The 23,220-nt window shown below is 41.7% G+C and overlaps 3 protein-coding genes across 3 annotated transcripts; 1 reads left to right on the top strand and 2 right to left on the bottom strand.

Moving 5' to 3' along the window:
• Positions 1-72: 72 nt before the first annotated feature.
• dnai4 (dynein axonemal intermediate chain 4) lies at positions 73-7,556 on the bottom strand (the record flags this gene model as incomplete). Its single annotated transcript, XM_080468823.1, has 17 exons — positions 73-117; positions 428-581; positions 675-901; positions 1,702-1,794; positions 1,992-2,026; positions 2,890-3,050; positions 3,147-3,298; positions 3,388-3,474; positions 4,191-4,345; positions 4,584-4,769; positions 4,871-5,035; positions 5,518-5,657; positions 5,805-5,961; positions 6,075-6,181; positions 6,273-6,385; positions 7,196-7,373; positions 7,465-7,556. The coding sequence occupies 17 exons, from the start codon at positions 7,554-7,556 to the stop codon at positions 73-75; spliced, it is 2,247 nt and encodes a 748-aa protein (XP_080324949.1).
• A 3,246-nt stretch (positions 7,557-10,802) lies between these two features.
• fam151a (family with sequence similarity 151 member A) lies at positions 10,803-17,789 on the top strand. Its single transcript, XM_080476921.1, has 13 exons — positions 10,803-11,204; positions 11,369-11,469; positions 12,805-12,954; positions 13,042-13,173; positions 13,243-13,405; positions 13,488-13,545; positions 13,916-14,005; positions 14,183-14,259; positions 14,406-14,542; positions 14,653-14,826; positions 16,599-16,699; positions 16,783-16,962; positions 17,055-17,789. Exons 2-13 carry the CDS (start codon positions 11,370-11,372, stop codon positions 17,352-17,354), a joined length of 1,662 nt encoding a protein of 553 aa, XP_080333047.1. The 5' UTR covers positions 10,803-11,204; position 11,369; the 3' UTR covers positions 17,355-17,789.
• Positions 17,775-22,349, bottom strand: mrpl37 (mitochondrial ribosomal protein L37). Its single transcript, XM_080476933.1, has 8 exons — positions 21,853-22,349; positions 20,970-21,153; positions 20,510-20,625; positions 19,929-20,117; positions 19,694-19,848; positions 19,459-19,590; positions 18,659-18,733; positions 17,775-18,132 (listed from the first exon to the last, which is right to left on the bottom strand). The coding sequence occupies exons 1-8, from the start codon at positions 22,292-22,294 to the stop codon at positions 18,055-18,057; spliced, it is 1,371 nt and encodes a 456-aa protein (XP_080333059.1). The 5' UTR covers positions 22,295-22,349; the 3' UTR covers positions 17,775-18,054.
• Positions 22,350-23,220: the final 871 nt, after the last annotated feature.

Genomic DNA, 23,220 nt, shown 5'->3' with positions numbered 1-23,220 from the left:
AATGCAGTTTTTTTTTCTTCATACTTAAACATCTCCTCTGGAGAGAACCAAACATGCGTGGTGTGGTTTGGGTTATTTTGGACGTCCAGCGCGGAGGAGCTCTTCCAGGTTGTCTACCTGAACAACAAAAGTCCGAGAGAAACAGTTTGAGCCATTTCATTTAACCTTTTCAATTAAATCTCTTTGAAATGTTTTACTTTAATTGACACAAGTTTATTTAGTAGTATCGAAGTACAAATGTGATTATAATGAGTTTCTTTTCCACACACAGATCACATTTTAAGATCGATTCATGCAGAAAAGTAGTGTTTCTGAAGAGAAGCTCTATTTAACGGTTCAGACAAATGGACATCAAGAAAACTGTTAAGTTGTATTGTGCCTTCAGGTTTTCCCTGCATTTGTTCTTTCACCTCTCCCAGTGTCTTACCTGGCTGCCTGCTCCTGCATTGAGGTTCTGGAGCTTGTAGACGGTCACATTTCCCTCGCTGTCTCCCACCAGGACGCAGTCTGTCTGAGGGGCAAACAGCAGGGAGGTCATCCTCACCCCGGGGGCGGCAGGCTGCACGATGACAGGGTTCACCCTGATGGGAAGAAACACACAGAAACGAGATAAATCAAGAGAAACGAGCAGATGTAAACTTATTTTGTTGGTCCCCTCCCTCAGTCTCACTCACTGGTTGACATTCACGTTCCAGATCTCCAGCTGTGTGTCCTTAACAGCTCCAAACACTGACGGCCACACTGGAGACCATTTGACATCCCACACACTGGCATGAGTGGAGTTGTAGCTCATCACAGGTTTGTCTTGGTCCAGGTTCCACATGTGGACGGTCCGGTCACAGGAGCAGCTCAGGAACACGTCAGGATGGAATGGGCTGAATGTGATGCAGTTCACAGCACTCTGAGAGGAAACACAGCATAAGGGGCCTTATGCTTGGCACTTCTGATTTACACAGTTGTAACCGACAGTCGTAACTGCAAGCTGAAACACGCCGAAGTGGAACAAAAGCAGAAACCAGAGAAAGTCAAGTCCATAAATAGACCTCCGTCCTCACCATGGCATCAGCCTGTAGTTACATAAAAAGCTTATATCCACAGAGGAGCTATGTGATAGGACACTATTTAAAGGCCATGAATGGCAGAGGACCTGCATATTTACAACCTAAAGCTTGAGAAGTATCACTTTCTCCAACTCTACAAATCACAAAGACAATAAAAACATCTGAATAATAGTTAGGAGTCATCATCAGGAGCTATAGCAGCATCATCGATCACGTTAATCATATGAATTTGGAAGCGAGGATTCTCAAAAGTCAGTTCAAATTGAAATACATAATTCTTTTTAAACTTGCATTTTACACATCATCTCAATGTGCGAGTTGGGGTCACCTATGAGTGTCCTTGTGCTCCAAAAGTACAATCTCTTTCTGAATAAACCCTAAACTAAACAGGTTTTTGAAAGGAAAAATAGTGAGATCCAAAAAACAAACTCAAGACTAATGTTGGTAAAACCCTGTTGCTTCCTTGCCTGGACATTTTTCATGACCTTCATAAGATTATATCATTTTCTCAGCAATAAAGAAAAGAATTGCAGAAGATTTTTCTATAATTTTCCACTCTATGAGGCTGATGGGCACAATGGATTGTGGGGTCGATACATGAACCAGTTCCATCACGTGGTTTTTATCCCAAAAGTCTTACAAAGTGCGCCTTATACTTCTTCAGCCGACCAGTGAAAATGGAACATTTGTATATGTGACCACAGAATGTACCGATCACGTAGATACTGGAATCCTGCAGGAAAGTGGGAACACAAAGCACAAACAGAGGGAGTCCGTTTCAATAACACACATTTTCCCCCTAAAATCTCTTTTATATAGTAGAGAAATCACAATGTCAAAAGCAAAATGATTTCTTGATAAATGTATGTGAACTTTAAATAGAAGATAAATTGTGTAGTAACTATTTATAATAATAGTAATGTAACTGACATTGGGGGACAGCCGCAGCAGCTCTTCTTTCACATCTTCAATCAAGACTCAAATCACCAAGATTGTAGAATCAAACCTACACCTGCACGCTTGTTTTTCAAGGTTTTGTCTTTAAGTAACCACAATTCTTCTTAGACGTCATCTGCGATTCAAGTTTCTGCGTAGTGCCGCATTTCTAAAATGAGCTTCAGGCATACATGCTTACTAAAGATATCTTGTTCAAGTTGAACTATTTCCTGTCCAGCTCACTGTGGTGAACGTCTCCGACTCATCTGTCCATCAGCAAAACAAAATCTTTCTAGTCTTGTAACTCGCATGTCTATACTGTCAAAGAAATACCAGGAGAAATGGGAGAGGCTTAGATTAAAATAATTAAAAATGTTCAGTTTTCTTTGGTTTTTCAAATAAATGTATTTAAATTGACAAATTGGTCAGAATAGGCTGCCTCGTGGGAAAAAAGTTCCTCATTTACCAATTTAAAGTGCGGCAATGTTGTGTTCGGTAAACTAGTAATACCAACCTTTGTGCAGTTACTGTTTGTGTGGCTATTAATGTTACATATCTGGAAAATCAGTTACTGATGGAATGAATATCTGGAAACAGCTTACTTTTGGATAGAAGTCCAAACACAGACAGGGATTTTTCACTTTCGTCCTTGCCATCATTTCAGGAACACTTTCTGACTTGTTTAATCCAGGTTTCTTCAATAAGCCATTAATCTTCTCAACCACCAAAAGATCTTTACCAACAGATACAATAGTTAGAAAAACCATATCATTATCATTATTTAGACAAAAGCATATATGACCATTGCTGTGATCAAGGTTTTACAGACGTTAAAAACCCTGTTGGGGAAGCTTCACTGACAACCAGACTGGCCTGTTGCTGAGAGCAGTACCTGTGCAGTCCAGACCACTGCTCTGGACAAACCAGCTTTTGATGCTGGCATCTGCACCAACAGAGAACAGAGTCTCCACCTCGTCTTTTAAGGTTAAACTCGGGTCTTTCTCCATCCACTTGAGCTGGTACACTGGCCCCAGATGCCTTTTGGGACAGTCACTGCACGGAGAAAAGAGAGCGGCAGCATCAGTGGCGTAGAACGGACTTTCAGCTTGCCACAGTCTGTTCTCACGCACACGCACACGCACTGCTCACTGGCTGCTGACGGCACACGACTCGTCTTGGTTCTGCAGGTTGTAAAACGCAACGTTGCCGTCGCACATCCCCACAGCCAGCTGTCCGGGATTGTTGGCTGAGAAATCCAAGGAAGTCACGGCGCTGTCGCAGTGGACGACTCGACTGGGCCACTGAACAGAAGAACACAAACTAACGGCTACAGCCGCCACCTGAGCCGAACACTGAACAGATTGCAATGGGAACATGACTGGAGTCCTACCACAATGTTTTTATAGGACCAGCAGCACACCAGACCCGGTGACAGGTAATCGAAGTCCATGTTACCGTATCCCACAGCCAGGATATTCTACAAAGTCAAGAAGAGGATATGTAGAAATATTTTAGTATTACAATGCAAACATTTCTCATTTAACATACGCAATCCATAACCACTCGTGTAGCAGAAATAAGGCCTGATTTAGTGAATATTACTAGTTATAAGTAATTACTTCTCGAAGGGGTGGTGGTGGTGCTATTTTTCGAAGGATTTGAGAAAGTTATGACTGAGGTGATTTTAAAGGTTGATTTTTAATGCACTGCTGTCACGATGTGTCAGGGGTGTCAAACATAAGGCCCGTGGGCCGAAACCGGCTCACAAGAGGCTCCAACCAAACCATAAGAGAAGTTTTTTGGACATTTCACTGCATTTTGCATGGGAAGGTTTCATTAAAATTGGCTTAATGTTGAGATTGTCATTTTCTCTATTAGTCAATTTAGTTTTGCAAAAATATAGACATTTTCATCACATATACTTCGCACCACAACCAACAAAAACTTCAAAGTTGAAATCTCAAGGTTAGTTTGGCACTATTTTACCGTTCTGGTCCACTCAAGATGAAATTGTGCCGCATGTGGCCCCTGAACTAAAGTGTGTTTGACACCCCTAGAATACATAAAACCTAAAGCCTCAGGTGGGGTCAACTGGGGATCAGTCGATTATGTTGTATTTTATCTGCATTCAGTTATCATCCCAGAAGAACCGAGTGTTTGTTGCACAGTTTGAGGATCCTGATCTTCTGCCACCTGGTTCTGCTTGTTCCAGGTCAAGCTGGTGACACTTCGTCCTCTGACGAGCTTGCAGCTGAAAGCCCAGAGACGCTGCAGTGCCGGAGCTCGACTCGTCTCTGTCTCAGCCTCTCTCTGATCCGTGGTCTCGGGCTTCACCACACCATCTGAATCTGTCACAATCATTATAAATCAATCACATGATTGTATTCAAACATATCTGACTCAATCATTTATATGGAGGCAATATTATGCGACAACGGGGGGGTCTGCAATGATCCGGACTGAAAAAGCTTTTTTTTTTTTTTTCCCCCCATCGCCACCAAATTAAGATTCATTATTTTGGAGCCGCAAAACATGTTTTAAAAACTGCACTGTAAAAACTGTAGCAAGAGTACAAGCCAAGAGTACCTTCTATGATGGGCAGGTTCCTGTAAGAAGCCAGCTCAGTGCGGAAGATATTGAGGAGAACAGCTTTCTCCATCAATTGTAGACACTGTTGGAATTCCTCCGAAAACAAGATGAGCTGCATTTCTGTGTCCGGGTTTATACTGGCGCCACTTGTTTCCACTTCCTCAAGAGAGCTGGAAGGAGTGACTGCTGATAAGAAAGACGGGAGTGTCAATAAAATAATAAGCGTGTGTTCTTTTTCTATATCTGATCTGCTGAGCACTCAGTGTTTTACTTCTCCTTATTACCTGAACTGGTTGTGCTTCCCAATGACACGCTCTTCTCCGCAGCTGTGCTGGAGTCCACAACCTTCTCCACATTGGCATCCTTCGCTCCAGCAGTGCTGCCCGCCACTCCCTCCTGCTCGGGGCCGTATACGGTGTCCCAAATGTCCCACTTGGTGGCATTCGCAGCTGCGAACGTGGAAATTTAAAAAGATATTAAATGCCAGACAAAGAAAATCTATAACTATCAAAATTGCTGGGTAGATAATAGAGATCAACTAAAATTTTAGTCAATCCAGATTTTCTCAATGCAGCCTGTCTGGCAAAACTCTTGTGCCCTGTTCAGTTTTTAGGCTTCAGTTCAGAGGTTAATAAAAAAGTGTGTGTGAGACAAAGAGCTTGATGGGCTTTTTCTCTCTTTGATTGCACGATTTTGGAATTGAATGTGGACGGAGATATGAAAAGGCTTTTTGAAAGGACGAAAAAAGAAAAATTGCACGGAACTAGAGGTGTCCAGACTTTGTCCAATGGGCTGATCTGTTTTTGGATATTCTTCTGAAATTTGCAATCAGTGAGAAAATGTTTGGACACCTCTTGGAACACATTATTGCCATGTATTACTGAATACACACTAATAAGGCAGACCGTGAGTCAAAACAAGTGAATCTAACCTTTATCCACCATGTCCACACTGCTGGTCTGAACCTCTTTGCTTTTAGACGTTTCATTCAATGTCTGCATCCATCGATCCACGTACTTCTCACTGAACAGTTTGCTCTGGCAAAGCTCAGCATAACACTTGTTTCTTTCTCTGTGGGAACAAGTGGAGGGGACAGTAAATACTTCATGAATATCAGTCAGTTTCATAGAAAGAAAAACTTTTTTTTAACTTTGAGAAGTAGGCTAAAAGCAGCCTACATTAATCAGATCATCATATGGTTAAAAGGACATCACTCACAAGACGGCTTGAGCGTCATCATCCTCCACAGACACAAAGCTGCTCGGTATGTCCAGCAGCGTGATGGTTTCAGTTTCAGAGATCAGAACCTTGATCATATCTTCCAACTCCTCTTCTGCCACTTGCTCCTCAATATTGTACTTTTTCACCCTCACATCTGCGACAAGGATACAAATATACTCTCACCAAGTATTACGGAAGGTATCGGATGCTGTCACAGAAAACTGCCATTCAGTTTTGATCAAACGTGGAAAAGTCTTTGACAAAGACCCGGGAGGGTGACGGGCAGGTCTCTTTTTGGAAACGTGTCCTCAGTGTCCTCGCTGATCGAGTCAATAGTTGACTGGCTGGATATTTTGCTGCCTCCAAACAACGACCTGGAAGACATTGTCGGCATGCACAGCTCAAGTGGTGGAAAATGTCTCCTGGTCCAGAGGAAGCCTGGAAAATACTTCCTGTGGCCGTTACCTGCTCTGATACGGATCCAGCAATGGAAACCTGCTGACTTTGACCTGCGCTGCTCCTGGATCTGCTTGGTAGAGTGGTCGAGGAGTGACATCATTTCCCTCTTCGTCAAACACCTTCAAGCACAATAAATAATCGCTCAGAAACTATTTTGATCTACCTGGAACTTACAAAAGAACTGGTGTGAAATCCAGCCCTGAACTAGCACCTAGTTCTTTTTGATGGAAAAGCCCCCGTAGTGAGCCAAGTCAAAGAAAAGGCTATTTTTTGTGAGGCGGGCCAATAAAACATTCATTTTAGCGAGCTCGACCTTTAGAACTGAATCATTTTAGTCCGCTGTGCCAAAAACATTTGACTCTTTTTGGAGCGGTTCTACCAGGGGAGCAAAAGCCCCCGTGAGAGAAAGCCTTGTCAACCCTGATGTCAACCCAGTTAGCAGAAACAAAATAGAAGAAAAGTTCCAATTTCACAGTTATGAGTGTGAATCTGCAATATCCGACAAGATAACGGCAGAGCGGCACATGGGAAGTAAGAGGTCCAAACTGATGAACTATCTGTTAAGAAATGAAATTATAATGAAAGCACAGTGCTAGAATAGTTGTGATGCTGAATATGAGCTAATGGCCCAATTAGTGTTATCATACATCTCCTAATAAGTGAGATGACATTTTATGGTCACTTCTACCTCATACAAACTGTTTCACATGAAACTCGAAATGCAAGACAGTGATTGGATGAGATTAAATTGGGATGAGTTTTAAATGGCAGACAGTGACCATTTGGAGTATGTACATGCTAGTTCTCATCAAACTGTGGATTATATTCAGTATGTATGTCTGCCATATGTTGCCATTCATTTAGAGATCCGAGTCAAAAGACTCGGCTCTCATCAAATAGCTGAAGCGCTCATCATCACTAGAATTTACCCGAACCACTTGTCTCGGGATCGGACCGGAGCTGTTCTCCAGGACTTTGCTCCCTCCGGCCGGACTGAAGCTCATGCTGTGGGAACGCATCACACTGTTTGTGCGTCTGGGGCTCTGACTGACCGCCTGAGCTCCAGAAACTGAGGCGTGAAACAATCGGGAGGAGCTGGAGGAGGAGCTGGAAGACACAGAAACAGCAGTTTATTTTTCAGAACGCGTGTCTAATGTCAAACAAAACGAGCCAAACTTAATTACAGGTGGTAACTTACGAGTCTAACCCCAATGTAGGTCTCTTCTTTCGTTTCTCATCTTTTGCCACGGAGTTGGTAGGAACCAATCTGCGAACAGGGGGCGCCGCCATTTCTCACCGGAAGTCAAAGGATCTTTATACAGGAAGTAAGGCTGAGTGTTTTATTGTTCTTTTTTTAAAGTAATGTATATAAAACATTGGAAATAAATAAAGGAAGAACACAAACACACAGTTATTAATATACAAAGTAAGTCTTCTTTGTGAGACGCATCTCGATACGGGAAGTCATGTAATGTTCATTGCTTTGTGTAAATATTCAACGTGCAGAAACCGGCAGATTTTAAATAATTGTTTTATATAGGTACATGAGCAATTGACAGACTTTCAGTGACTTTACATTGTCTGTAAAACTGAACCTTTATTGTGTCTCCCAACGCGCAAGGAAGTTACGTCACTCCAGGGAAGTTAGTCTTCTTCATGTTCTATTTATTACAAACTCAACAGAAGTGGGTTTATATTTCTTTAATAACAATTTCAGAAACAAAATTGAACTTGCCTGGGATGTTCAAATAATAATATAGAATAACGATTACATAAAAAAAAAAAAAAAAGAAAGAAACAAGCGTAGAAAATGGTATACAACCACCAGGAGAAATTACAGGAGGCCAGGTGCCGATACAATGCAAAGCTGAATATTTTAGGGTTGTCTAAGTGTCCATACAAGCTCCCAATAGACAACTGGAGCAACAATCTTAAACAGTGGCCTGACTTATCCTCCCCTGACCTGTACAATTATGTGATCAATGAACCGCATGAGTGTTTTCCACACACTGTGTGTTTTTTGGACAAAAGATTGCCACCGTGGAATCACACTGACGTGTCGTGTGATTGTGAAACACGTCGGCTGCGAGTCAGCTTGTGTTTTACTTGTACAGCCTGCACACACAACATGCATAACTTACCAGTTATAAAGCGTTGAGACCACACAAGACTGAGGAGACCAATTTTTGCAAGGATCCACCCTGCCAGATTCCCTTATTTTCGCCCAGTCAGCATGATTGCTTCTTTGGAACAATGAAACACTTCATGTCTGCATTCTTAAGCCCAAAACACTCAATATCTGAGGTATACCGATAAAAATAAACGAATGTCCAATTTCCCGGGAGCTGGGAATGTATCGTTTCCTCTCAAACAAATCCCGCGGCAACCGTTGCTAGGGACCAACGTCACCGAGTCCCCGGATGTTCAACTTCCGGTGTCGTTTTTTGCAGCATGCAAAAAAAACTCGAGTCTGCAGAAGGTGATAATACGCTTTTCTACTAACTCGTGACCCCCATCACGGATTTTGTTCTTCTATGTGTGTTAATTCCGAACTCAAAGGAAATCAGACAAAGTAATGACAGCCTCTCGCTATTAAATGCAATATACAGATGAAACTGAGTTAGAGATGAGGAGTTTACTAAACACAAGAATGTGCTTTTCTACTAACTAATTCTCAGAATCGGAAAAAAGAAGTTTATCCCCGAGGGAGCAATAATTAGGTGGGCAAGAGTGGCACATTAAAAGAGTAAGAGAAAGAACAAAAAGAAAAAGAAAATTAAAGCTTTAAACTGGTTTTCCTTACTTGTGGGACTCAGAGTGTCACCTGAATAGTGGACAGATGTGGCAAAAGTTTAACAATTAAATTAAGTCTTTAGCTGAAAGTATGGAACCTGTAGTAGTTCAAAGGTAAGTTGATGGGTTTTCCCATCCACTTTAATGTTGAATGATTTTCCCAAAAAATACTTTCACAAGTTTAAAAGATAGTAAGTTTAAAGAGTAAAAAAAAACATTCAAAATTTTAATGTTTTAAAAGTTTAATTGTTTAAATTGGTGAAGGTTTGAAAGAGGTATATAGGCTGAAGAAATAGAAATGTCCCCATCCCTTTACATGGAGAAAAAAATATATAGAAAAGTTTAAATATTTTTAAAAGTCTCAAAGATATTTAAAAAGTTACAACAAAGCAAGACTGTCTTAAAAGAGCCTCACATTTTAATAATTGAATGGTATATGTTAGTGACATGTTATAGCGACACATGGTGAGGTGAAAGAGGAAAGAAGCTCAGTGTAGGTCCTCCAGCAGTCTTAACCTATGTCAGCTCAACCAGAAAATGGTCCAGGTTGGTCTGAACCAGCTCTCCCTCTAAGCTTTATTAAATAGAAAAGTCTTAAGCTGAGCCTTAAAAGTCTAAACATGAGAGCATGAGCATTACAAGAGCAGCACATTTCCTTTGTATAGTTAAATCTGTTTTTTACAGTCTTTATGAAAAGTATTCACATATATTGTCTGAGGATAAGATTTGGACAGTGTATGAATTTTATTTCAAACATAACATGTTAACATGTCTTTTTTTGTTGTTCGACCCAGATGCTGAAACGCTGGAATGGATGGAGTGCCAATGTTACAAATGCTGGCTGCATACAGATTGTACCAGGAAATGCCATAAGTATCTGGAAGGTGTATCATTTCACTGTGGATGCACATATGTGAATGACAAAGGTCTTGCATCACACAGAAACGATGACCGAAGCAAAGAGCAAGAAAAGAAACTCTTGGCTGACATACTTAGCCTGCTATTCTTTAGGAAAGACTTCATGAACGTTCAATCATCGGCTCAATGGCGCCTCCTTTAATGGTGTTTTTACTTCCAGACTGGAACTGTCCCCTCGCCCAGTTGCAGACATGCAGGTGCTTGGGATCTAAATAAAGAGTCAAGGCTACATTTACATGTACCCAGATTTTTTACAAAAACGGATATTTCCCCCTCTACGTTTACAAAAAGAAAAGAATCTTCATTTACCTGACCCGCATATACACCTGCTTCACAGCTACTATGAGCATACCAAACTTGTAGGGGGCAGTGTAAGGAGAAGCGTGAAGCCATGATAGCCAATCAGAATCCTGGAAAAAAGAAAACACAAAGTCATGAACTGTGAGGTAAATCTCCGCCTGCCCCCACTTTAGATGCAACCGAAGACACAGTTTTTCTAAATCTCCACTGTGGGCGGAGTTTTCAGGAATCATCATTTGTGGTGATTCGTAGCTGCATTTATGTGTAAATGCAAGGCCCAAACGCAGAGAAATATCACAGTTTTTGTAAATACCCGGGTCCGTGTAAACGTGACCTGAGAGACCAAACAATAGCTGGCCTCAGCTGCTCTCACTCAGGCGTGTCTCACTGCAGGAAGTAAGGCTCAGATGAGCTTCCCACCACTTTTTATAGACCCTGCCCCTTTTCCTGCAGACTTCCTGTCACCACCCTTTCACATCTGACTTCCTGTTACCACCCTGTCACATTAAATGACATAACTCCGCCATTGCATAGTTGGATGATAACATGCCATGTATTAATTATTACTTTCATAGATATAGATCTTTTTTTAAATGAATGATCAACCTTGTCTATTTCAAGTGAAATTTGTCTGCCATGAGGCTTTTGTTTCATTTCCCTTAAATGTGATTTGAAGCATTTAAAAAAAAAAAAAAAAGGAATAAGGACACAATGTTACCACTCATAAGGAGAGTATTTACTGGACCGGTCAACAATGTGGGACACTGAAGAGAACATGTGCACCTTATCAGATGATGTTGACTGTGCTCACAATAAAACCAGCCTGCACCTCTGTCACTGAGAGTTACACCTCCGGATGTGAAGGACAGAAGAGGACAACAGAAGAAAGGAAAGGACTCCTGCGGGCACAGAAAAGAGTCAAAACAGGTTTGTGGCGAACATACAAAAACATCTTCCTTTTTATACAAAAGCAACACATTGAACATTAATTAAGTACCTTGTGATTTATTTAGTCAGATCTGCTGCAGTAAATGATCATGTTGATGCAGACACGGTTAATAAGCAAACAATTCTTCTGTGTTGGGCTCTAGGATGGCTAAAAAACCTCTGATTGTGGCGGCTGCGGTGGTTGGACTTGGTCTTCTGGTTGTGATCATCACTGTCTGTGCTGTAATATTCACCAGAGAATCAGGTACATTCATACAGCCATTCTCCAGAACAGAAATCCATTCATTCAAGCATTACACTCTTATTCTGTGAAGTTACCAAGATTTATTCAAAGTTGTTTTTTACACAGTGAGCAGAACGACGCCTCTTCCTCAACACTTATGGGTCAGATTACTGCTGCATGTTTCTAAATATAACCCAGAAATATGCATTCGCATGTACAAATCCTCCTTAAATTCAGTATTTGCCTGTATTTTATTATGTGTTATCGAATTTCCAAAATAGTCCAAGCGTGACCCATGTATTGATTAATGGGAGAAACCTGCAGCTACCACAACGTACCTGGAGGAAATGTTACCATGCTTCAGTTTTAATACAACAAGCACAGAGCAGATCAGAGTTTAGGTTTTTCATTTTGAGCCTTCTTCAGTTTAATATCTTCTGTTTATTAAATCCAGAAAGGTGACTGGTCTGAAACAGCTTTCCAGTAGAGATCAGTACTTTGAAAGGTGTTGTAAAGTGTATTATTATCTTCAATCTACACTATGTTTTATGGCAGTGGTTAAAGGTTATTTGATAACACTCGATGGTTTTTTTTCAAGATAAAGCATCAAAGGTTTGACACTGAACAGATAAACTTCATACAGATTGTTTTTAGAGAAATACACTGTTGCATAAATCAGACTGTCGCCTCCCTTAGTGCCGCTTTGGTTTCACAGCGCCCTGTTTTGTTGTCAAGCGTTGGTGTGGTGGTCAGTTGTAGAAAATTGCATTTATTTATTTTTCAAGGCCCAAACATAACTGCACCAATTAGTCTCGCTGCTTGATAACACATTTATTGATTATGTCTCTGACCACCATGATTTTAGCACACAATTATATATTTTAATCACAATAACAGTTTCTTTGCTTTCGCCAGTCCCTCACAAGTTTCTTAAACACTCTGAACTGTCGTTCTGCTGCTCTGTTTGTATTATCTACTGTGTATATTATTATTATGTTGTTATCTTGATTTGCTTTCTAGCTTTTTCTTTATGGTAACGTCATGCTTGTGTTTGCCAGTCAAATACTGAAGTAATGGAGGTTATTCTGTGGTACTGTAGCAGCATTATGTTGCCATACAGTGACATCTAGTGGTCCCTGGTGGTATCTACCAGTATTTTTATAAGCCACATGACCAGCTAAACCGCTAATAAAAGTGTGACTTATAGCCTGGAATATACGGTAACCTTAAAAAACAAACAAACAAAAAAAAAATCTTTATTTCTTTATTTAGCCTTTTTGCATTATGTAGAACTTATTCAGCAGAATGATTAAAAGGGAAAACAATGTTTCTTGACCGTCTTTACCCTGTGATCAGATTCCTCAGCTCCTGTTCCATCGTTCTCCACTGGTGGAGACATGTTGGATTACCTGAAGCAGTTGGGGTATATCAGTGCAATTGATGGCTTGTTAGTCACCTGGTATCATAGAGCTAACAACAAGGAGGAAATGAACAAAGCCCTCGCCAGTAAAAACACACACACAATTGAAGATATACCCGGAGTGTGTTTGTGCCCCGGAGGTGTAAATTAACCGTCTATGAAACCCACTTCAGCTGACGTCATGATCCTGGAGGCTGACGTCATTCTGAATGGAATTGGGACCCCCGTCATGGCTCACCCTCCTGAGAACGACAGTGACAACTCTCTGGACCAGTGGCTGGACGCTGTGCTTTTATCTGCAAAAGGTACAAGAGTCAGATGAGATCGGATTAGTCGTGATGCCAGAATGTCTCAGTCTTTGTGTCGTTTCGCAGGTATAAAACTGGACTTTAAGTCTCTGGACTCGGCTAACTTGTCATTGGACATACTGAGTCAAAAGAATGCCAGTAAAAGGATAAACAGGCCCATGTGGCTGAATGCGGACATCGTCCAAGGACCCAACGTACCAGGCTTCCTGCCAGCAGTCAATGGAACCAGGTAAAAGTCTCACTGCTCCGAACCTTAAGAAGCACAACCATTCAAATACATATCGATATCATGTACATTTTATATTTTGCAGATTTTTGCAGTTGATCCAGGAGAAGTTTTGGAACGTGACTTTGTCTCCAGGATGGAAGGTAAACTGCATGTTCTTCCCGGTGGGTCACATTGTTCCATCGTTCCATTGCGCAGAGTAATTTGAATGAAGTAAACAAACAGGAAACTTTGGTCCTGAACGTCAGGACCACAGACGAGCCAAGAGATGAGTCCTTTCCAAAATGACTCGAGTGAATAAATGAAATAAAAATAAGATAAAATGTCTATTTGTGTTTAATTTAGCAAAAGCTTCAGTGAGCCACTCCATCACGTTATAAACTTTTCTTTTAGTAAAAGGTAATAAATCAGAATCCAAAAACTCACAAAGAACAATGGAGTTGACCGTATTGACATTTGCTTAAGTAAATGGATTTCAATATAATGATTTCTTTTCTCTTTTTTTTTTGACAGGCAACTTATATTCCTCCGATTTTAGTTGGAACCTACACCAGAAAAATGGTGGAAGAAATGTATGACACAATCAAAGATGTCCCGCAATTGGTACGTGGCAACTTCTACATGAGTAAATGATGTTTGGAAGGTAAATATGATATCATAGCAGCTTATTAACAGTATAAAACAATATTTACTTAAACATGGTTACATTGTTCTCATTTGACAAGCAAACTACATTTTAAGAAGCAACAATAGATCTCAGGGATGTTTTTCTCCCTGTAGGTAACATTTCCAGTTCATGCGATGTTGGTTCGTCGTGGCTGGCAGCACATCAGCTGGATCCTCAGCCAATCTCCAAAGTAATACATAACTTGCACCCGTATTATGAAGTTTGATAATATTATGGATTCACTTTCAAACTATGAAGCTGTCCCGCCAACGCTGATGAACACATAATATCTAGTTTCCTCTGTCGTGACTCATTGGGAGTTTTAATGTTTTCTAGGTACAGTCTCACGCTGTGGCAAGGTTCGATTCACCCCACCGTTGATGATTTGCTGTTTGTCCGGGACAACAGCCACCCTGCTAGAGTCTACTACGACATATACGAACCCACGCTGTCAGAATTTAAACATGCAGCAAGTAAGTGACCAGCTGAGAAAAAGGCAATACAGAGGCCGTCACAGGAGGTTGTTGTGTTTTCTTCACTGCTGATCAACTGCGGTGTCTTGGTTATGATGCGTGATCGACAGGAAAGCCAAATCGATTGAGGAAATTCTATCCCGGAGGGGACCTGATCGACTTCCTGCATCCGCCTCACGACCTGGAGGACAGCTTCATCGTGTCCGCAGGCGCAGACAGAGACAGCCTGGCTGTGCGCTGGTTCACAGTCACTGATGAGTCCTCCCTCTTGACTCGGCTTTCAGGTTAGATCATCTGCATGTATACGGTGTTGTGGGATGGGCACAGTGGAAAGGAAACACTGATCACAAAGATCTCACTCAGAGGTTTGCAGCTTTCTGTTCCCACTGTTTGTGGTGGAAAGAAAAAAGGAAAGGACAGGAAGCTGAGATCACAATTATAGAGCTTTACAGCTTTTCTTTTTTTAAACATTGCTCAGTGCATTAAAGAAGGACTCCCATCAGCTTAAATATATAGCTGCTTAACTAAGTACTATGAGCCTTATCAAACAGGAAGGTTTTCAAGCTGATTTAGAAAGTAGAGGCTTTGTTGGCCATGCTGGGAGCTGGTTCCCCGTGACAGGAGTCGGTTCACTTGAAGCTCTGCCTCTCGTTTTAGAAAACCGAGGAGCCTCCAGTAAGCCAGCGCTCTGAGAATGAAAGGCTCTGCTGGGATATTTCAGCTCTTTTGGATATGATAGAGGCTGATTATTAGGAGCTTTAGACATTAAGAGTAGCCAAGATAAAAACAAATTGTGAATGGACTCTAAAGTGCACGATTCACCCTTTCACTCACACACAAGTGGTGACGACTGGCCAGAGGACATCTTGGTGCGATGGGGGTTCTAACCAACAACCTTGTGATTGGAAGGTGGTGTGCTCTATCAGCTGACCCACTAGTGTTACGACCCGGCTCCGCTTGGAGAAGCTGTAGGAAGCAACATTCACCTGGTGAGTTTGGGTGAAGTGAGGCTTTTATTGGTAGTTCTCATCCTGACAATAATCAAACAGACTCATACAACAAAGGATGACCAAACAGGTACTGCCCAACAAAAAGGGAAAACGGGGGAATTACTTGATGGCCAACTATACAATGATGTAATAAATATAACAAAAGGGCAGCTTCTCCTCTAGAAGGCCATTAAAGTTTCAAACAACACACATATTACCAAACAAGAGTGGCAAACCTAAAATAAAAACAAAACAGCTGGTACCTTCACCAAACTGTTGGACAATCGGTTAGGTTGACTAAAGTTTAACTAAAATATACACACTCAAAGATTAGATTAGAGTAGAGCTGAGTTCAGTAGTTCACACCATCTAGTTTAAACACACAGCAGGCTTTCCTCGAGGCAGACTGAGCAGTCACTTCCCACATCAGCCGCCATGAGGAGTCTTCTGGAGCTGTTTAAATGGCCTCAGCTGGAGGGTGGAGCTGAGCCAATCAGCAGTCATCCTCCAATCAAAGTGCTCCACATCAGGACAGGCGGAGGAGGAAGTCCTTGAGGAGGAAGTACTTGACTGGGACATGACTGATGCACTTGTTGTGAATTTGGACAATAGACAAAGGAGCGAATGTGAGTGTGTGTGGTTGTTTGACCTGTGATGGACTCTGCCTTCACACACACTTTGCTCCAGCTCCCCCATGACCCTGAATTGGACAAAACATTATTAAACATGGATGATTTAATGGACGATTTAAAGGATTTCTACATCAAGTCACTCATTGAGTGAAGATATTTGTGCTTATGTAGGGAATGATCATCAACCATCAGCACCAGTTACAGTAAATAGAAGGAGCTGATTCAATTTACTGTTGTTTTTTGTTTGTTTTCTTTCTGATTTCTTCCTGGTTCAGGCTCTAAATATAGCATCTCTATTGCTACAGGCTCTAAAATGAGCATGAAAGGGCTGATTTCACAGACTCAAGTGGGGAATGTTGGCTTTCATTACCTGACCATCATCATTTAAAAATAACATGAATTCTCTTTCTCTCTGTCTGATTGTACTGTGTCCAGATCAGGTGGGTGGGATGTTAGTTCTTCACGTGGTTCCTCACAGTAAAAAGCCTAACGTTCCTGTGGTGGAAGGTTCTGGATCCCAGCCGCTCTCACTGGAGGTAAATCAATTTGCCACAATCATGTTATTTCCATACAAAACAAAAAGTGTCTTCACAGTTTACTGTTTATTTTGTCTTTGCAGGATGTCCTTCAGCTGCTCGGGCAACATGCTCATGCCCCCTGGGGTATTTACCTGAGGATTCACGCGTATGAGATTCTGGAAGTTTCTCTAAACCTTCTGCTCTCGGCCTACGGCACCGAGAAGCTGTACCGGCCCGTCTGGATCAGCGTGGAGGATCTACATAGTAGCAACACCACAACGGTAAAAGTAACAAGACCTGATGTATCGTGTGAAGATTAGAACGGGAGGAGTTCTGCTTTAGTCTCAGTTGGTCTTCTCCCTCTGTCTTTCAGGACTTCACTTCCAGGGTAGAAACTCTGTTTCCGTACGTGACTTTGGTGCTGGTTGAGCAGAAATGGCCTTTTGTTCTCCCAGCGGCGGCGAGCGGCCTGTCTCAGAGGGTGGCGCTACATCTGAACGCAGCGTCGGTCCTCGGAGGAGAGAATCAGCTCCACTCGCTGGCAGGACTGGTGGACAGACACGACGTCTTATTGGAGGGAAACGTGCAAGATCTCTCAGTCTTGAAGCGACTCATAGATCCGCGCACACGGAGCGATCACACACACCTGTATGGGATGTCGGAGGACTCCTAACCAGGACCGCTACTTTACCTTCTAGTTTTAGCTGTAAATGACCAGTTTTAATATAGAACGAGAACAAAGTTAAACCATGACAGTATATTTATCAAAATACCTCTCCCTTTCAAAATCTTATACATTTATTCTTGGATTTCTGCAAAAAGTTTAGCTACGTTCTAAGGAGTGTCAGTGTCGCTGTGTATGCTGTATTATTTAGTTGGAAAGGTACACTAAATGTAGCTTTCTAAAAGTATCAGGAACATGTACAACGCTTTAGCTATAGGTATGAGAGCTCGGGACTCATTTTCCTGCCTATTTGAAGTGTTTCATGTGCAAATGTAAAGTATGTCTGTAAATAACTGCACAATCGATATGCATGCATAACCACATATGATGTCCAGACTTTTCATGAAATGAAACATTAAACTCCAGATTGGTGGACAGGTTAGTAAAATATTCCACATTTCAGGCTTTTATTTATTCACACAGGTTTTACTTCACTTTGCACTGTGTTGTTCCTGGACTTGGAATTGACAAATTTACCAAAATCACAAAAGTGCTCTACGTTCACCAAAATGGATCAAATGACTTAAACAAGTTGATAGTTTTTTTTTATTTATTTTTTTTATTGGTTAATTTAAAACGGGTAAAGCAAAAGACGAGCTCAGATCTGACGGGTTTATCAGTCACAGCGAGCGGCGTTGGATGAGCCGTCCTACGCGGCTCCATGCAGGTACATGGCGAGAAACTTCTGGAATACTTCAGGCTTGTATCCAGCCAGACCAGCTGGTACCTGCAGAGACACCAAAAAAAAAAAAACAATCAGCACACGCCGCTGAGCTTTAGCACAACAGAGACTCTTTAACCTAAAAATACCAGCTGAAATTCAGCATGTGACTGCTTTGTATGTCGTATATGAATTATCTAGACACACATAAGGACGTACTTTGACAAAGAATATATTTTAATGTCGGCCCAGCATAGTTCCTTTGCCATGGCCACGTTTATAATGTTCAATTGTCATTTACTCATCCACTTAAAAATGATAGAAAAATGGTAAATATGGAGTTTATTTTATTATTATTACTCCTTACATTTTTTTTTACTTCATAAATATTCATAACATACAGGTGATTTAAACAGTTAAGATATGAGTATTTATTTAGTGTACTATTGATTGTCGGTCCCTCTAAACACACTCAAAATGTACGTACAGTACAGTCTGTAAGTGCAGTACTTTTTACATGCTCACTTTCCTCAGAAGGCGAGCCACAGAGCATGGCTGTAAAAAGCACTCGGCCTCAGTGAGACAATCGTACCTTCACTTCCTTCTTCTTGATGAGTGGACGAACTTTTGCAAAATCATAGAGCTCAACATCTTCGTCCAGCCACATCTGCAACATGAAAACTAAATCAATTAGAGCAGCAAAAAAACACCAGCAACTGTTCCATGGATAAATATCGATCCGTTCATCCAGGGGTTTGAAAATTACATATTTTCTCCGGTACTTTGACGTCCACCTTCCAATTCTTTCAAAATGCGCTTAAATGTTTGAGTTTTACCTTTTGTTATATTGCTCCTTATTTCACATTATTACCCGAGAGCTTCAAAGGGACACAGCAGTAAGAGAAACTCGGGGATCGGAGGTGAAGCCTCTTCGCAACGAGATTTGATGAGAAGAAATCATGATAAAAATAAGTCGAGTTCGAATCCCCACCTATTCTTCCCACTGTCACTTATGCTTGCTCACGCGGAATTGTTGGTTTTTTCTCTGTGAAACGTCCCTAAAAATGACAGTTGTATTTGACCCTATATAAAAGTTCAATTGAATTGAAAATGGAATTCATGAGTGCATGTGACAAAACTGTAAAACAAGTTTCAGTTAAAAAGTTTCATCATTTGCAGACTGTATGTAAAGACTTAATTCACCTGACAAACCTCTTAACTAGTTGTGTTTCTTTATTATCTATAGATCCAGACAACTGGGAGGAATAATATGTAAAATTGGTAAAAAAAAAGAAAGATGGATATTAGTCATCCCACAGTAGCATAACTGCTTTCGTAGCCACTAATATGAAGTATATAATCCATCCTATTAATCTAGAACGTTGAACTGGCCTGGTTTTTGACGCCACCGTCTCCTGTCAGATCTGTGGTGTTGAGCTGGAAGACAAGAAACTGGAATATTCTCCCATTGGTCCCCACCGCCTGCACAGTTACGGGCCGATCCAAGACCTGCTGAGGCTCAGTCTGAAACACACATGGACAAGATGTGAAGATACTAAATACAGTAAAGGCAGCGGCTGCTGCAGCTACAACTCTGCAGTGCGTCTTTTTCTTTGCACATACTTACGCCATATAGTTGGTATGCACGTGCCAGAGCATTGCCAAAGGTAAACATGGCCATCTTGGCTCTGAACTGCTCGGGGCGGAGCTTACATTTCACATCAGCTGACTCCAGGAAGTAAAGCGTGTGGGCATGAGGGTAGGGGTAGTTCTCCCTGAAGCCTGATTAAAAACAAAAGTTTCAATTTAATCTTTTCGATTCGACTAAAAAGCAACAGAAAGACGATGATTTATACTCCTACCTGTGCAGTTCACGTTCTCTTTATAAACATTGACCCTCTTTAAGTCGATGGTTGGGGAGATGGGATAGAAGGTTTCCAGAACATAATCTGCTGTGTCAGACACTTCGTCTTTTCCACAAACCTCTGGGAGCGGATCCATGCTGCTGTGCAGCAAACCGTTCCGACCTCTGACCTGAAACTGATCCTCGCCTGGTAAAACAATAAAGTGGAAACCTATTAGAACAAATATCGTACCTGGAGCTGGAGTAACATGAGGCCCGCGTGTTAATAAGTGAGTTGCGCAGACCGGGGGTGTCAAACATATGGCCTGTGGATGAAAACCGGCCATTTGATACAACTTCTGAAAATCCATAACGTACAGCAGAGTTTGCCCTTCAGTCTGCTTCTCAGGCTGGAGGCAATTCGGCAGGTTTTTGAACACTGCAGTTCAACACGGCCAACAGTTTTTTTTAATTTTGATCGTTGTGCGTTTGCTGCTGTGGCCTGATCGAGGCTGCTGGCGGGCCACATGATCAGAACTGATCTTGACACCTCTGGCGTAGATTTCGGGACCGAGTGGTACACGTGTGTCGGGGCTTCACCTCTTTTCCACGTGACACCCAACGAGAAGCCCTCTGCAAACATCCTCCGGCCGATGGCCGCGTGGCTGGGCTGCAGCGTGGCACAGAGGTGGAGCAGGTTGAGGAGCAGCGTGTTGCTGCGGGGGGAACACACAACGCACCGCGAGAGAGGGAAGAGAAAGTTCAGGACGAATCCAGGAGTCAGCTGTAGCTAAACAACTTTTAATGTGAACAGTTGACGTAGCAGATTTAATTAGTCATTTAACCATTCCTGTTTATAATATGTAATGTTTTACATTTGATGTGTTATGTATTCACAATTTAATTACTTATTTAAATGTTTCAAGACATCTTGTCTCCGAGTATTGTTTTCTGTGCGCATGTGTGTGTTTGAAAACGTTACCGTGCAAACGTGAAACTTTTCTGAAATGAAATCACAAAAAAAGTGCAACTGAAGAAAATAGTGCATCTGCTGCTCTACCAGTATTTCTCTTTCCTCGGTCGGTCTTCCGTCGTGTCCCAGAATCGAGCGTGTTTGATGGCGTTCTGCACGCGCTCGTCCACATTAGGTATCTGATTGTCGGGACTCTCCGTAGCAGCAAGGAGCCGAGAGGGAAAACCAGGAATCACCTTGGTTTTGGTTAACCACGCAGCCTGACGTACACCTGAGGAAGGAGAGAGTAAAGAGACGAGCAGTGAGTGAAAGAGACAAGCGTCTGCCGTGACACGAGTTTGGAAGGATGTCCGATGATAATATGAAGGAACTCTTTAGTGTTTAAAACAAACAAAAAAAAACTTTCAATGAAAGTTAAAACATTAAAGATGACATCAAATCATGGGGTTACGAGAGTGTCATTAAAAACAACTGTACACAAATATTTCCTTTTTATATTACTCTTTCCGCTCGCTTATTACTGACAAACATAAAGACTTCCTTTCGGTCCACCCAGAATATTCTGTTATATAAAAATGTCTCTCGAAAAGTAAATTCAGATAATCTTCTCAGCGCCTATATAACACCGTCTTTCACGCCCACAAAATAATCATTAAATATATCTGGGATGAAATAATGATGGATAGATGAGACAGATGTGCCTCTTCTGGATGGCAAATCAAAATACAACAATTTACTGCGCAAATAGAATTAAAAGAAGAGGACATACTTAGTTTAGAACTAAGTATGTCAAACTCCCTCTCCACTTGTATCTGTTCTGATCAGATGAAAAGAATGCGTGTAATTTATACTCCATACGCGAAGGCGCACACCATCAACAGCCTATATAGAATCTATATAGAACGCAAAGCTCGAGGCTACGCACTGCCCTATGCGTACTGTCGACGCAGTAGTATAGTGAAGCCTTCACCCTCCAGCGCGTTGGTCCTCTGGTGGAAGACGAAGCACGGCGTATCTTTGTACAGCGGCATCTGCTCAGCGGGGGGAGCCTTGTAGAACCTCGGGTCCTTGTGATCCGCCTCCCAGTTCGGGTACACGGGCTTGGTCAGCCCCGGCACGTAGTGCATCCTCTCTCCGTAAGTGACCATCTCCAGGCCGGGGATGTCCACCGTCTCCCGGGGTTCGCGTCTCGGCGGAGGTTTGATGAGATGACAGCGGCTGACACTGAAATGTCTCCGGGCCTGAGGGCAGCAGGGCCCGCCGCCCGCAGCCGCTCGTCCCGCATCCCTCAACAGACCACCGGACACGAAAGCACAGCGGGTCGTTTGAGTGAACATGTCTGATTGCGTCTGTCTTCTCCCGAACTTTGAAACATGAAGAGTTTGCCTCTGACCCGACGCGCAGACTTTCATAAAATGCAGCCCGTGGGCGCCGCCATCTTTACTCGTCTTCTTCGTGTTGACGCTGAACTGTAAACTGACGTCGCTTCACTGCCACCTGGTGGTAATAGCGCATTACCTTATTTTTCCAGAGGGAAATTCTTTATAGCGTTGCTCCACGCAGAATAGCACATAATAAATCAAATAAAAACTTAAAATATGATTAAGACAGAAAAAAAATGTATAGAAATAATATTAAACGACTTTTCAAAACTATGGCCCCCTATTTTTAGAACAGTTTACTTGAGTTTGAGGGTGCCATGTTATTTATTTTTTTTTCCAAGACGTGCCAAATTTATTTCTCTAGTATCATTTAGGACATAAAGGGAAGTACATTGAACTAAAGCAAGTTAAAAGGCATAGTAAATAAAGTAAAAACTATTAAGTTAAAAGCAAAAAAAATATGTAAAATCTATTATTTTTTGGAAAGCCTGAGCAAATGACAATGTTTTAAGGCCTGATTAAAAAGAACTGTGTCAGCAAGACGTTTGTTCCACAGCTTCCATACCTGTGGAACAAACTAACAAAGCGTAGGAACTAAAAGCTGCTTCACCTGGTTTCTTCTGACTCTGGGAACACTTGGTAAACCTCTTCCCAGGGACCTCCAGGGTCTAAATGCTTCATATTCTACTAGTAAATCTCAGATGTATTTAAGCCCGAGACCATTCAAAGCTTTATAGACAAGAAGTCAGATTATGAAGTGGATCCTTTGACACTCAGGCAGCCAGTGCAGATAGAAGCTCAGGTGTAAAGAGCTTCAGTCTCTCTGTGGTGGCGAGGATTCTGGATGTAGAAAAAGACGGATTGTTTTTTATTTAAATTACTTGTGATTACTAGTTATTTATTATATATCCATTAATTTAATTTCTTCTGTGCAATGAGATCAGTTATATATATAT

The sequence above is a fragment of the Lipophrys pholis genome (genome assembly GCF_963383615.2).
Source record: "Lipophrys pholis genome assembly, chromosome: 1".
Classification (NCBI taxonomy): Eukaryota; Metazoa; Chordata; class Actinopteri; order Blenniiformes; family Blenniidae; genus Lipophrys; species Lipophrys pholis.
Note: the sequence above shows the minus strand (reverse complement) of the source record. Positions and strands in the feature narration are given on the sequence as shown.